The following is a 14181-nucleotide window of genomic DNA, read 5'->3' on the forward strand; positions in this document are numbered from 1 at the left end:
AACAGGTGTATTACTTAAGTATATATATTTATAGGATGTACAAATAAATATGAAAAAAAAAAATTAATTTTTCCTGAAATTCCTAAAAGAAACATAAGCTAGAAAGCACTTATCTCCACACTTCCTTTTTTTTAGTGTATCTGCCTGATAACATGGAAATACATGGAAAACAATCAAATGGTTGGCGAAAAGAACACACGCATTGGGAAAAATGAAAGGAAAGGAAGAGGCGTGCCGTGGCAGGGCAGGCGGACAAAAGATTGCCTTAGGTTTCCCATACACTCCTTCATCCGCTCATTCGTTCAGTCATTCATTCTCGCATTCATTCTGGTTGCCTGGCAATGTCGCTTTGCATGTGTGTCCGTCCCTCTGCATATCTCTTGCTTTCTCCCCTCGGAGGGCCACAGGGCGTATACGCAACGCTGGCACTGCGAAGGCTTTTGTTCAACATGACAAAGACATGACAGCGACAGCAGCAGCGGCAGAAGAAAGCTGGAGCAGCACGCAAGAAGTACAACAACCACGAAATGACGCTCTTTGTAATGCTTTTAATGCTTTCAAAATGCTTCCCGGATTGATTTATGGCCAAGACCACAGAAAAAGACACAAAAAAAAAGCACAGCCAGGACTAAGACCCGGCATTGACAAATCAATAGGCAGCTTTAGAGGTCAAAAAGATGGACTCAGGCTCGGGGATTACTCTGCCCGGAAAAAGTTATGAAGGGATATCTTTTTTGCTTGGCTTTAAATTTATTGAAGTTGCTTCCCTGCGTCTTGGCCATCCCATCCATTTATTAGCCCGTTCCGAGAATGACAACTGAAGCAGTAGCAGCAGCACTCTATTGTCACCAGACCATTCATCAATTTCACTTACTTTCCCATTCTGATGGAAAACTGGCAGCCAGAGGAAAATGAACAGGATTGGGCGGAGTATGGTGGTGGTGCTAAAAATTCTATGGCCTTGGGTGGATAAACATTGTCTACCTCTTTGCTTTGTTTTGCTTTCATTGAAAGTTCTGTGCTGCCGCTGATTTGCATATAGAAAACTTGTTAATAATGCCAACCAAGGTGTGTGGGATGGTTAGGCACCTTATCATTAGTGATGGGTGTTTGTCTTTTTTTCAGTTCGAGGAACTTCTTTACCTTTTCCTTAGCATTTATATATTTTTTTAGTCGTTTTCTTTAGTTTCTAAAAATATGCAAAGTATCAGCTATGTTTTATATTATTGAATTTAGTATAACGTAGTTTGTTTCGTTGTATTATTCGTGACATTTTATTTAAAACAAGAAATTAAATTTCTTTTATCCTAGACAACAACCATTAAGACGAGCGAGTAACCAAAGATCGAGTGACCGACGAGCAAGCAGAACGACGAGTGGGTAAAGAGGGCAAGAGAGAGTGAAAGAAACGTGTAAATCAACGAACCAAAATGACGAGTGAGTTCTTTAATGAGTGGGTTCGTTGTTATAAATCTATTTAAGAGATTTCAATTTTATCTACCAAATTTAACAGTGAAAAATTTAAAAATAACCAAACCTACCCGTTACATTTAATTTCTTCCAAATGTTTCTTTATTAGTTGTTACTTTGTATTATAGATTTTTTGGCATCCCTGCCACCACCTACCCTACCCTTACTACAACAAAGGGCAACAACTTTTCCAACCGGCTTAGATGAAAGTTTTGTGATTGAGTTTTTGACAGTTTCCCTGAGGGATTGGCACACCCCCAAAGGCCCGCCCCCAAAAAAGGTGTCTGCACTAAGCTTGTTTTGATTTTCCGTTTATTGTTTTTGCTCAGCTGCCTTGTGAAAAGTTTTCCATCTGCTAATTGCTTGAGCTCATAATTAGAACAAATGCAAATGAATGTTACAGATTTTCCAACACCGAATACGAATATTTAGCAAATTTATGCAAATGACAGAAAGCGTTAAAATTCACGACTAATTAGCCCGAAAAGTTAAATGGAAACACAAAGTATTCGGCATTAATTTATGTTAGAATACAATTTTTGTGACGCCTGACAGTCTCTTTATTTTATTTTGGTGTTGTTCGTCCCCGATTTGCATAAACAAATGCAAACGAATGCCAAATCAACAACTGCCACGCCCACCTGCTGTTCGTCAGGGAAAACTTTGGCCATACAACTTTGGCCAAGCAGAAAGCATTCATCATTTATTTTGTTGTTTCCTTCTTGGCTGCCACAATATGAAGGGACTTTTGTTGTAGAGAAAAATATAGTATAAACCGTAAAATATGATACAAATATTTATATCCTATAATATAAAGACTGATAACTTTAATTCTTTTAAATATGCAACAGGAGGAGCTCAATTAGTGTGTCATGTGGTCTGTTCCACATCGATTTGGTCAACACTTTAATGCGTTTCACTGAACGCCGTTAATTTAACGCATGGGCCAATTTGTGGCTTGAATAATTACAATTAACAATGGTTTTTTCCAGCTGGTTTTAATGCTATCAATAATAAATTGAAATGTAATGCTCTGGGGTTAAGCGGATGCTGGATAATGATATGAATTATTTGAAGAAACCAACATGTTTGTGGGAGTATATTGAATTAAGGTTTGCATTGTATTTTATGAAATATTAAGCTCAAGAATTAAGTAATGGGACATTATTAAAATAAATAAAGGTGATAAGGTCTATTAAAAAATGTTGTACTTTAATTTTAAATCCAAAAATACTTGTAAACTATATTCCAAGCATATTACTCTCTTGATTTAAATTGTAAAATAGATTTTCTACTAGAGAAAGGGAAAGTTAACTATAGTTAATTTAGAATCCATTTATTTCCCTTAAATTTAAATCATTTTCACTTTCAAAATTAAAGTCTACAATGGCTGAAAATCACACAACTCAATGAAAACATGTCTGTTTACCATCCGCTTTTCACTTTTCCACATTTCGGACTTTGGACAATGCTCACTTTGAAAGGCAACACGAAATGAAATGCACAAAATGCTGGACCCTCAATTTCCCTCTGGCTAATTCGAGAACACAGGGAAATAGCAACAAAATTTTTCGCGAAATTCGGAATTCATCTGTTGTCGTTGACGTTGTTGCAATTAGCCCCGAAATGCGGTTCAATTAGGGGAGTACACGCCCCCGGCCGGTGGGCAAAGGACAGTGGGTAGTGGGCAGAGGCCGGTGGGCGGTGAGTGGGCATTGGCTGGAGCCGACAGCTAGCCGCTAATTTGCATATTGCATTACACGAAATACCAAACTAGCGGCGGAACTGGATGGTTTACGTTACATTACAGAGAAAACAAAAGTGTACAAAATTTGTTTTGAAATTCTTAAATTTTTTATAAAAAAAAAAGGTATAATAAATTGTTAAAAATATATAACAAATATATTAACTAATTAAAGCAAAATTAAATATATTTTTTCATAGTAAATTTAATATTTATTTGATTTAAAAAATAAAACAAACACATTCCCCTTTAAATAACTTTAAATAACTTCAATAATATTTTACATTTAATTTTCAAAATATGAAATCAAGAAAATATTTTCTGGAGAATCTGACATATTACTTAAAAACTGTTACACATTTTTCCCGCAGTGCATGAGGAATCAGTTTACAACTCTCTTCCACCAAAGCCGTACAATGTTTCCCGGCTTAATTAAAAATTTTCCGCCAACTGCCGCCCGCTTGCAGTGCATCAATTATTCGATTGTCCGCCAGCCAAAGTGGTAGCTATATTTTGTAAATTCAAAGGGATAACCCAATTGATTTTTTTGTTTGTATTCCTTATCAGAGATCAAGTTATCAAGTTATCCTTGAAGCATTTGCAGTATTGATTTTGCCATAAACATGCTGTCGGCGGCGGCTCCCTTAATGCGCCCGTTAACTCGCCAATAAGCGGCAAATCCCGCCTGTCGCTTCTCTCCGCCTTCGCCTCTCGCCGGGTGTACACATTCCTTTAAAAGATAAAACGGCGTAAACGTCAATTATGGGGGCGTACAAGCCCGGAGCCGGGGACTCCCGGCCCAAACCCGGATGATTGAATGATGGAGGCTCGTTGTCGGGAAACAAAAACTAAACCAACAGAACGCTTAGACGCCACGGGAGTGACATTTTTTGAAAGTAATCCCCACGCCGGGACGAAATGTTTGATTTATGTCAACGTGAGGAGGAAGGGCTCGACACCATTAGCTAGTTTTGTACAGTTCAGTTTAGTTCGGAGAATATGCGGGTACCGAGCCCCAATTTTAAGCGGGACACGTTTCTTGTGTGTTGAGAATCTCTAAAAGTTTTACAGTTTGAACGGATGCCAAAATGATGATTCATTGAAAGGAAAATTTGGAAAAATCTGGTGCAAGTTTAGCAGATTTTAAATGAGTTGAATTCCATTTCAAAATAATTTCGCTTGAAATAATTCAAAATTCTTAAACAAATAGTTTACTTTTACCTATAAATGACATACATTTTATTAAACTCTTGGTAAATAAGCTTTAAACAGGAACACTAATGAATAATTAAAATTAATAATTGCTGCATATAAATTGAGATTTTAATCAGCCACTAAGCTCTTTTTGTTGACAAAAATAAAGTAATTAGTTTGCTACTCATTGAAATCCAATTAGTCGGCTAAATTGAGGTGGTAAACTCATAATTAATCAAATGTTCGAATGAAATGTATTATAATTTCCAATGGAATAATTTACAAGCGGTGCGAGCTGGATTTTGGTGGTATAATTTGCGTTTCCTATAGGAAATTAATTGGACACGGGAAACTATGAATCAGAAAAGGACTAAGAGGGTGGCCAACAGTAGCTAAATTCAAGTCTGGCTGTAATTGAACTCAAGAAAAGTTAGGGTATTCTCCAGCCTTAAAGTTTGTTATAAAATAAATGAAAAAGACAAATTGAAGTATTATTCTGAACTTTATTAAACTTATTAAATTATTATTTATATCTATAGTTAAACATAAGATCTGAACAAGTGACATTTTGACCCTTAATGACCTCTCCCAGTAAACCAATAAACCAAATGTTCGCAAAGAAAAACAAAAAACGCCAAAGCTAAAAGGCTGAACAGCAACAACCATATCCAGGTGAGATCAGCAACCTTAAATTCTCGAAATGCCACATAGGGAAAAGGATTCTTTTGGGAAATCATTCCCAGACTGATCATCTTTCGAAGGGTTTCCTGCTTCCAAAAATCCAGCAAACCTGCATCCTGAGCGCGATGTATAAGCTCGTTCATAGGATATTCATAAATGGAGTTGGCCTGCATGGGCAGGGATAGCAAGACACTGGCTCGGATGATTGCCATTTCCGGAAGAAAGCAGTATACCGGCTGCTCGAAAAACTCCTGCCGCTTGGCCATTATTAGCCACTCTGTGTCCAAGACGGAGAAAGACTGGGATCTGTTTAGGCTGCTCCTTATATCATGAAAATCCCTGGTGTTTACAAACTGAATTTTGTCCCGTATCGCAGTAACGGGTCGCTCCCAATCAAAGGAGGTTAGATAGAAACGTTCGGCCTCATCAAAGTATACACTAACTGGAGAATCCCTCAGTTCCTGAAAGTTGGAGATCTGCCGGGCCTTGGGGCGCTTGGTTAACAGAGTCTTTAAGTGAGCCGCGTAAAGTGTGCTCAGCACTAGTCCCAGCAGGAACAGACTGGCATTCGTGACCCTCGAGCTTAGGGTATTCCTGGCTCTCATGTTGAAGGATTGACCTATAATTCCTGATATCATGCGCTCGTTTAGCACAAAACTAGACCAGTCCACTCGTTTTCGGAGAAGCAGAGTTCCAAAACACAGGTCCAGAAACGTAAAGATGTAGTAGAAAATCAGCAGGACCAACAGGAATTGTCCACTGACCATGACCACATACACATCAGCGGTGCGTATATCCTGGGCACATGGAACCATCACAAGCCACAGCCCCAAATCATAAATGCTCGAAAAAACCCCAAGCTCAGAGGGCATCTCAAAGCCACACAGGCTAATGGGCATGTCTATAGTGCCATTGAGAGTCATATTCCGAAGTAGGAAGAGGTTTAGCTGCTCACCTGGCACAATGTCCTTTACCCAACGGAAGGTGAAGTTGTAGATCCGGGTGAATTCTAAGATTAACTTGTAGACATAACCTGTCATCTCTAGTTTTCCGGTCTCCGGATTCCGAGAGACTATGGAGCGAGGAGAAAACTGATCGGGAATAGTTAGAATATATTTGCCACGGTAGTTCCGAATTGGTGTAAAAATAGTTTCTTTGGTTGGATTAACCTCCAGCCAACGTTTTGGTGCATAAGGCTGTAAATGATATATCCTATTTTCTTGACCGATTACTGCTACATCCAGGAATCTTAGGTTCTCAGTTGTATCAGCAAACTCATCGGTTGGCTTTTCTTCCCATCTCCGGCAGAGCAGCAACCTGACCTTCCTCATATTCAGCAGATTCCGGTCGAGAGCCTGCCACAAATCAGAGTCAAACTTTGGGTTTCCTGTTTGCCAGATCAAAGCCACCATTTCCTTGTTGTAGGTGCTCCTCAAGGGAAAGTCCATCTGCTCATTGAAGTTTAAGATAGGCAGGGAAATCCCCTCCAATCCAGATATATCATTCCGAAGGTCACGACTATGCCTCAGCAGGAGTATAGTTTCGTAAGGCTTATCCCTGTAGATACTGTCCAGGATGGGCTGCAGCCAGCTGCTGGTCTCGTTAGCCAGGAGTAAAACCGGAACTAGTAGCGGCCACATGTCCCGATGGAATGATGGAAAAACCAAGACAACGCCTGTCCCTTCATTATCTTTCAAATAAACGCTAATTAGCGGAGGTTATAAATGATTCGAGGGCTGGCTAATGGCCTACGGATTGCACGGCATTGAAAAATGGGAGCCATTAGCATTAAGTTTTACGGTTTACAGGAGGAGCAATTATAAGCTGGAAAAGCTTAGGCGAAATATGTATTAAATGCCCGAACGGGTGACTGAACCTCTCGTTATTTCCATCTCCGTTTAAACATTTCCAAATATATTTTCTAATTGCCGTAGCAAATTGCTTTCAATGTTTTTATTTTCACAAACACACATATCCTTGGCTCAATTAAGCCTGTTTGCAATTGATTATATCTTCAGTTTTGGTTTTGCCAAATATTTGCAATGAAAATATATTGCCTTTATTGATTGATATTCACCTACGATGAGAGGTACTAATTGCTCTCGAATGAATTATGTATTGTTTTAACTTTACATAAACCATTTCCCCTGCTGCTCATCAACTTTTCAACAAGTTTTTCCCACTTCCACTCTCGAGTTGAAAATTTTCTAGGTTTGCACTTTCATTTTGCTGGCATTTCTCCTTCAATTAAACAAGTTAAATGTGCAGAAAAAGAAAAGAGCTGAAAGGATGCTGACTGCGAGACGCTTGAAGAGCGTGTCGCATTAATTTTCACGCGAGTGCATATTTGATTTTCCTTTATTCATATTTCTTTCCACTGCCTCGGCTTCTCCCGGAGTGAGTGAGCGCGTGTTTTTGCATAAAGTCGAGACGGGGTTTCCCCCTGCTTCTGCTCGTTGACATGCATAAAATTGCAGAAAACTCCTGCTAGGCATAATTTCCCCCAAGACGTAGGGACCGAGCAACATGGCGTATGCGTAATGTAACATTAATTGCATTTATTTGCTTTGCTGATTGATTTCACCGGTCTGTAAGGAGGGAGTTTTGCATGGCCTACATCTTTTCCCGGGCCCAGACAATTTGGTTTATCAAAGTCATTTGGCTGATGTTGGCCTAGAGGCAAAATGCCAGCCACGCCCACATAAATTAACGCAGATTTAACGAAGCGTTAACACAAAGGACGAGCCCAACGACGAGCAGCTGCCACAGCCAGAGTCCTGACAATCCTGCTCCTGCTCCTGCTTCTGCTTCAGCTTCCTCTCCCCCTCCGGCGACTTTGCGACAATAAATTTATTGGTTTTATCCTGCGAGCTTATCAAGTTCATCCACAGCCCCGAACATGTGCAGTAAATTTTTATGTCAAATGAGTTTCGGTTGCTTTCGCTTTTTCGTAATATAATTTATGCAAAAAATAATGAGCGCGCTTTTAGGCGCTGCTGGGAAAGCAACGGAAAAGCATGTGTGTGGGAAAAAGTTATGAATTGATTCGGCTTTAAAGCTGTTGACTCAATGGCTCATCCACATCCACATCCGCACCGGTGGAGCATCCTTGAAAAGTTTGCCAAAAAGGAAAAGTTTCCTGGGGCACTTGAAAAACCTGAAGCCTGAATTGGTATCCTTGAATCCCTCCGCTGATGGGACTCCTGCGCCTAAGTAGGGTTGCTTAAGATTTCTTTCGACAATGTGTTAAGTGAAAATTGACACAGGCCAAAGGGGAGAGCTTGCCATGATTGAACGCCTTTTGAAATGGGGGCTTTGAACCAGGCCCAAAATGTACATATCTCGGGAGTATTTAAAGTTTGTCAGTGGCAGGCAGTGGCAGTGGCAGCCGCCGACCTACAAAAAAGTTTGCCATGTTAAGCTGTGAAATTGTACGCCATTTTGCCATTTTGCGGGAGCCACTTTCAGTTGTTCACTTGTTCGCTTTTTTAATTAAAAAAGTGGCCAACTAAAACGGGGACAGACATTTGAACTTGCTCCCTTCGCCGCCTTTTAATTTCCAATCTCTATTCCGGCAAAGTTTCGACAAAAATGTAATTAAAATACTGCAAATATTTGCCCAGTTCGAATGCATTTCCACCCCTGCCTCTGTCTCAGCCAAATGTGCAAGTCGCGCAAGGATCCTTGACCGCTTTTCCGCAATCTCTCTAATGCGGAGTATCCTGCGCTCATTTGTCTGCGTTCCGTGTCGTTTGCCTGGAAACTGGCAACTGGCAACAACCAGGCCGGCGGCCGCATCCTTTTCGAGTTTGCGCTTGTTTGTCATCCTTTTTGCGGTACCCAGCCTTTGCCCTTCACATGATTGCGGCTTCATGCTTTTGCATATTTCCCATGAATACAATTTCAGCATATCCTCCCACACACACAATGAAGATACGCATACACAGGACTCCGCTGAAGAAGGACGAATTATGCGTGAATATTCGCTGATATGCGAACAGAGTTGTCACTGGAACACAGAGAGACAGGCTCAGGTTTGTCGCAAAACCAGCCTATATATGTGGGTATATGTATATGGTTACTCTTGGTATGTGAAGAATTTAGTTGTCAACCTTGATTCAGGACAATTTATAGGGTCTGCGGTGGATAACTGAGAAATGTGTCTACGTTGAGAATGCCAATTTATCAGGAGCATTGTTAGAGGCTTGTGTCTTGGTAGAAGGGTTCTTTTAAGTTGGCGGTGCCTCGCCATCAGGTAATAATACTAGCTAGAAAAATGTTAAGTATTTTATTTATAAGAATTTAAACAATTTCTACAGTGGTAATGTAAAGAATTAAGTTGTTTTAGGGGAATTGTTGTAGCTTATAGGCAATATTCCAGAGATATTACTGGTAACTATTATTTATATAAGGTTAATATTATTAATATTATTATTAATATTTTAATAATTTCAATTTCAAGGAAGATGATTAAGCAACTTTGTAATTATAAAAATTATGATTATAACTCAAATAAAATTATGTAAATACTAAATTTAGTAATTCAAGAACTTTTAAAGGCAGAAACTCAATTAATTTATAGTTACCCGTAATTATATCTTTTACTGCCCCAAACCTGTTTCTAATATTTCACGATTAAAGCTAGTGCTTGAACCCTTTAAAGCCATTAAAAGGTTGTGCCTAGAATTTAGTATGCTAATAAAATAGTTGTAAGATCTAAAAGTACGTTTTACTCCTCAGCATAAATTCAAGTTTCTGTTAAATAAACTTGGAAAAAGATTTAAGAATACAAAAACCGATGTTTGACAATGTTTAACCATGTTTACCCTGTGGCTCTCGGTCGAAAGCCTTATGAAGCGTCTTAAAGAGAGAGAGAGAGCAGCCGACCAAAAACCAAAACAGAGATCCAACCAGACCCATACCCCGCTAGCCCCCTCTCCCTAACCAACAGCAACTAAAGCGTCGAGCACGTGTAGTGCTGCCTTCTGATTGGCCGGCTGCTTTCGCTTTTCGTTTCCGCAGAGAGCAAGCGAGCCGAGTGGCAGGCAAGCTAGAGAAAGAGAGCTGTTTAAGAGAGCACGCAAACTGGTTTTGGCGACCCAAAAGCACCCTGTATAGCGCCACTCGAAGCTAAGCGAACGAAGTGAACTTTACAGTTGTTGTTCGGCGTTCTTTGTGGTCAGACGTATCACGTATACGTATCTGCGCGTTTTCGCGTCGCTTCCGAAAAACGAAAATTCTGCATACCGGTTGCTTCCTCCTTTCGCACTAACGGTTTCACGTTACTCGTCGGGGTTCGGTTAAAAGCTCAAATTTATGCAGTAAATTTATAATAAAAAATAAAAAAAAAACATAATTGCAGTAAACTGCGCCACCTAAGGTAAACCTATGCTGATTGCTCACATTTATTAATTCGTTTACATCGTGCGCTGCATTCTTGAGAACGGGTTTTACGGCATTCCCAATAAATTCTGCACTGGCGTTGGATTTTTATGTTCGTGACGAAAGTGAAGTTCTCAAGATCATAATCTAAGCGTTTCCGTTTTTTTTCCATCGGTTCGAAAGTGCCGAAAGAAAAAGTTAGTTAGTCGTAATTTACGGGATTTTGCGAATAAAAGCAGGCATAAAGCAGAACTCGCAAAAAAATAAAAGAGAATAAGTTATTTAATATTCATACCCAACGGAGCTGGAGGAAAAAACCATCCGTCGCAGACAAACATAGCAACAAGTCGGCGCCAAGTCGCTTACCAAATCCAACACCACCGCTGTGTTTATTAACATTCAGCTGAGAGCGTTTGGATAGGTAGAAAAGCGTCGTCTTCCGAGAATTGGCAGTTAATTTTTGAAATCACCTCCGGACCAAGCCAAGTCGAGGAAAAAAAAACAGGCAGAGAAAAAAAGAGACCGGAGACACCCGTAGGTGTGGTGCGTATGTGTGTGTGTATGTGCGTGTGATAACTGTGAAACTATATACCCAAGCCAGAGGGGGGAACGTAAAAGCAGGTGAATCCCCGTCCCTGTCCCCTCTCAAGATGATATTCGAGAACTATTCGAGCCACCCACGCTGCTCTGCGGCATAGAAATGGAAAGTTTCGCATCATTTCGTAATAATCACGCAAGTGCTGATGCCGCAAAAGAAAACTAAAAGAAAATGTGAGGAAAAAAACTTGCAGATCGCAGCTAAAAAACCGATTACGCGACGCGTTCTAGATACATTTGGGTTGCATCGCAGATCTTGCCCAGATATTAGTCGCTTTATTCTTGAATGTGTGCCAAAATAATAAACGCCAGAGACCGACTGACCGTCAGTTGTGTTTATTATTTTTATAATTTATTGCACAACAATAAGAACAAGAAGAGAATATATAGAATTCGGCAGCGAGCACTGAGTGTCTGTGTTTGTGCTTGTCTGCATCCATCCACATTCCGCGGTGAAATGCATCTGCAAGATACACACGGAATCCGGCGAGACAGACGCATAATAAACGATAAATTTCAGGGCAATGACAAAATTGCTGATAACTGACCAAGCACCACCAACATTTCGATTCTCCCTCTGTTTCGCCCTCCGCTTCGCTTTAGTTTGATCATTAATATCTTTTAGTTTAATATGCCAGAACAGAAAAGTCTGGGGAAAAGTTCATATACATATGTATCTGTGCTGCTCGGTAGCCAACTTCAAGGTTAGTTTAGACTCAGAGCTATATTTAAAGTGTCTTTTTGGCTTGCAGAGCTTAACTAATGATCTTTAAAGATTTTCAAGAACGCTTCTTTATTGAGATTAAAAGGTTATTGAATGTAATTTTAAATAAATTAAATTAAATGTATCTCAATTAGAAATCTTCAATGAATATTAACAAAAATTGCCAAAGGTCTTTTCATATATTTAAAACTCTCGGGAAAATTGATAATTTAATGCTCCTCTCACACTTCAAGGTTGGCCTACCCTCTTGGGCCATATTTCGACCATCTATTGGCTAAAAAAGCTTGGCTAATGATCCCCAATGAGTTGGCCGCGATAAAAGGCAACAAACACCAAAGAATGTTTGTGAAAATTTCCCGAAAAAAGTAAAAATCAATGTTATACAGCATGTAGTAGGATTTGGCAATCGTTGTTTTGCTCAACAGATTTATGTTTGTGTGTTTGGTTTAGGCCAAAATGTATCTCGTTTTTCGTTGTTTTTTTTTCCGCAGAGGTGCGTTCCAAAGAGGGCAGGGGGTGTGAGATATAGGAGGTAAGGGGTAGAGCGTAGAGCAGACACAGGCTGAGTGGCCGCCCGCTGCTATTTATAGGCGCTCAACAAACACACATACCCGCCTCGCACAAAATGTATCTTGTAGATATATACACACAGGCAAAAAGTTTTGCATCGCCTCCTCCCCCTCTGCCCGTTGCCATATAGCCATGTCTGGGGCTGTCTGCCTCATAAATATATACAAACATATATACCAAACGACAATGGCGAGACACAGAGAACCAGATCCAGAACCGAGAACCCATCGCCAAGTGGCTAACGATGGAGGATCGCCAGATCGCCGGGATCTGCCTTTCTTCTAAGGCGAAGCAAGTTGCCTTTTGTCAGTTAGTTTCTGTGAAATCGAAAACAAGATTGATGCCTCTGAACAACCGGACATTTGGCGGTGGGGCGGGGTCGTCTTGGCCAAAGGAGACAACGCAGCTGCTACACGGAAACAAAATTATACTTGATTTTAAAAGGAAAGGAATCTAAGGAACTACCTACCATATTCAGAGTTTCCAAACATGACCTTTATTTTCTGATTTGAATTATTAGTAATTTGGTTTATTAATTTTCATTTCTTACTTTAAAATTCTCTTAAAAAGCAACCCTTAATTAACATTAGTTTGGTATCTTTATTTAACAATCATTTATTTTTTTCTGTGCATGCGTATCCGTTTAATTGCTTTTGTATATCTGTTTATAAAGAAAATACAGGGGAACCCGGCATCTTGGCAATTTTCCTTTCAACTTTTCCCGCGTCTTTGTGTTTCGGAAAAAGTGCGCAGTTATGTTTTTCGGGAAAAAATACTCAAAATACCAATCAGTCCGCGACCAGTTTCGTTTTTTCTTGCATAACTGCCAGCGGCAAGTGCAGAAATTGCAACTGCAACTGCAACTGCAACTGCGATGCGGAGGCTGCGGTGCTGCGGCTGCTGCTGCTGCTGCGCCTGCGCAGTAAATATCTTTAGTTTCGGGCATGACAAAAGCTGGCAAGCGATTCGCTTCATTCGCTGGCTACGTAATTGCAAGTTCGAGCACAAAACTTGATACTTGAAGTGGAAAAGCCAAGCCAAAGCCACGAGAGATACGAGCCACAAATTGCAGCTGACTGCAGCCGTTGCGCTTTTGTTTTTGTTTTACGTTTTTTATTTTTTCGATTTTCATATACATATATATTTATTTTATTTTTGTTTTGCGGCCATCCCGCTTGCACTCGCCCAGTGCATGTATCTGTGTATCTTTCAGTATGCAAGAACCGGAAAGGAAGTGAGCGTGTTGGTTACCAACGCCAAACCGGTTTGCTCTCGTCTCCAATGCTTCTTTTCCAAGAAGCACGACGCCAAGTCATTCACTTGCAGCCGATACGAGCTTACAATATATATACATGTGCACTGAAATATATATGTATATATTCGAAGTAGAAGTAGTTTTTGCTGCGGCTGCGACGGCGCAGTTGCAGTTGCTGCTATCAAGCGCGGGCGCAAGAACAAAACGAAGTGGATAGAGCTTACACTTTGAAAAATATGACTAATAATTAAGTCTTAATTTTTGTACATTTTTATATAGGATATTTAAAATCAAAAATCACGATCTAGGTTGGAAAGGTTTGATCATTAGAGATTTTAGGGCATGGGAATACCGTCTGATTATTTTGCATGTTTTGTTAGAAATATGTTTGAACATTTCTTTCATTTAAGTTTTTATTAAATTGTACAATATAGAAGATTTTCCCAAGTGTACCCTGAAGAAGCACGAGGCACCGAACAATGCGAAACCGATAGTTGCCCGTAGACCAGAAGACAGCAGAATCGAAAAGAGACGTGCGTAGCATGCAGCTACGGGTTCTTGTTG

General features: G+C 40.0%; 2 protein-coding genes across 3 annotated transcripts in view; one reads left to right on the forward strand and one right to left on the reverse strand.

Annotated features, from left to right (window-relative positions):
- Window positions 1-4983: 4983 nt before the first annotated feature.
- Window positions 4984-6729, reverse strand: Ir67a (Ionotropic receptor 67a). Its single transcript, XM_017172504.1, has one exon. The coding sequence runs from the start codon at window positions 6727-6729 to the stop codon at window positions 4984-4986; it is 1746 nt and encodes a 581-aa protein (XP_017027993.1).
- Window positions 6730-10259: 3530 nt separating this feature from the next.
- The window catches only part of LOC108078865 (capon-like protein), a 48571-nt gene continuing 44649 nt past the window's right edge, over window positions 10260-14181 (forward strand). For both annotated transcript variants that reach the window (XM_017172978.2, XM_017172975.3), the window contains exon 1: window positions 10260-10469. The gene's annotated coding sequence lies outside the window, so the exon portion shown is untranslated. The remainder of the gene's footprint in view (window positions 10470-14181) is intronic.

Source organism: Drosophila kikkawai, chromosome 3L, assembly GCF_030179895.1.
Source record: "Drosophila kikkawai strain 14028-0561.14 chromosome 3L, DkikHiC1v2, whole genome shotgun sequence".
NCBI lineage: Eukaryota > Metazoa > Arthropoda > Insecta > Diptera > Drosophilidae > Drosophila > Drosophila kikkawai.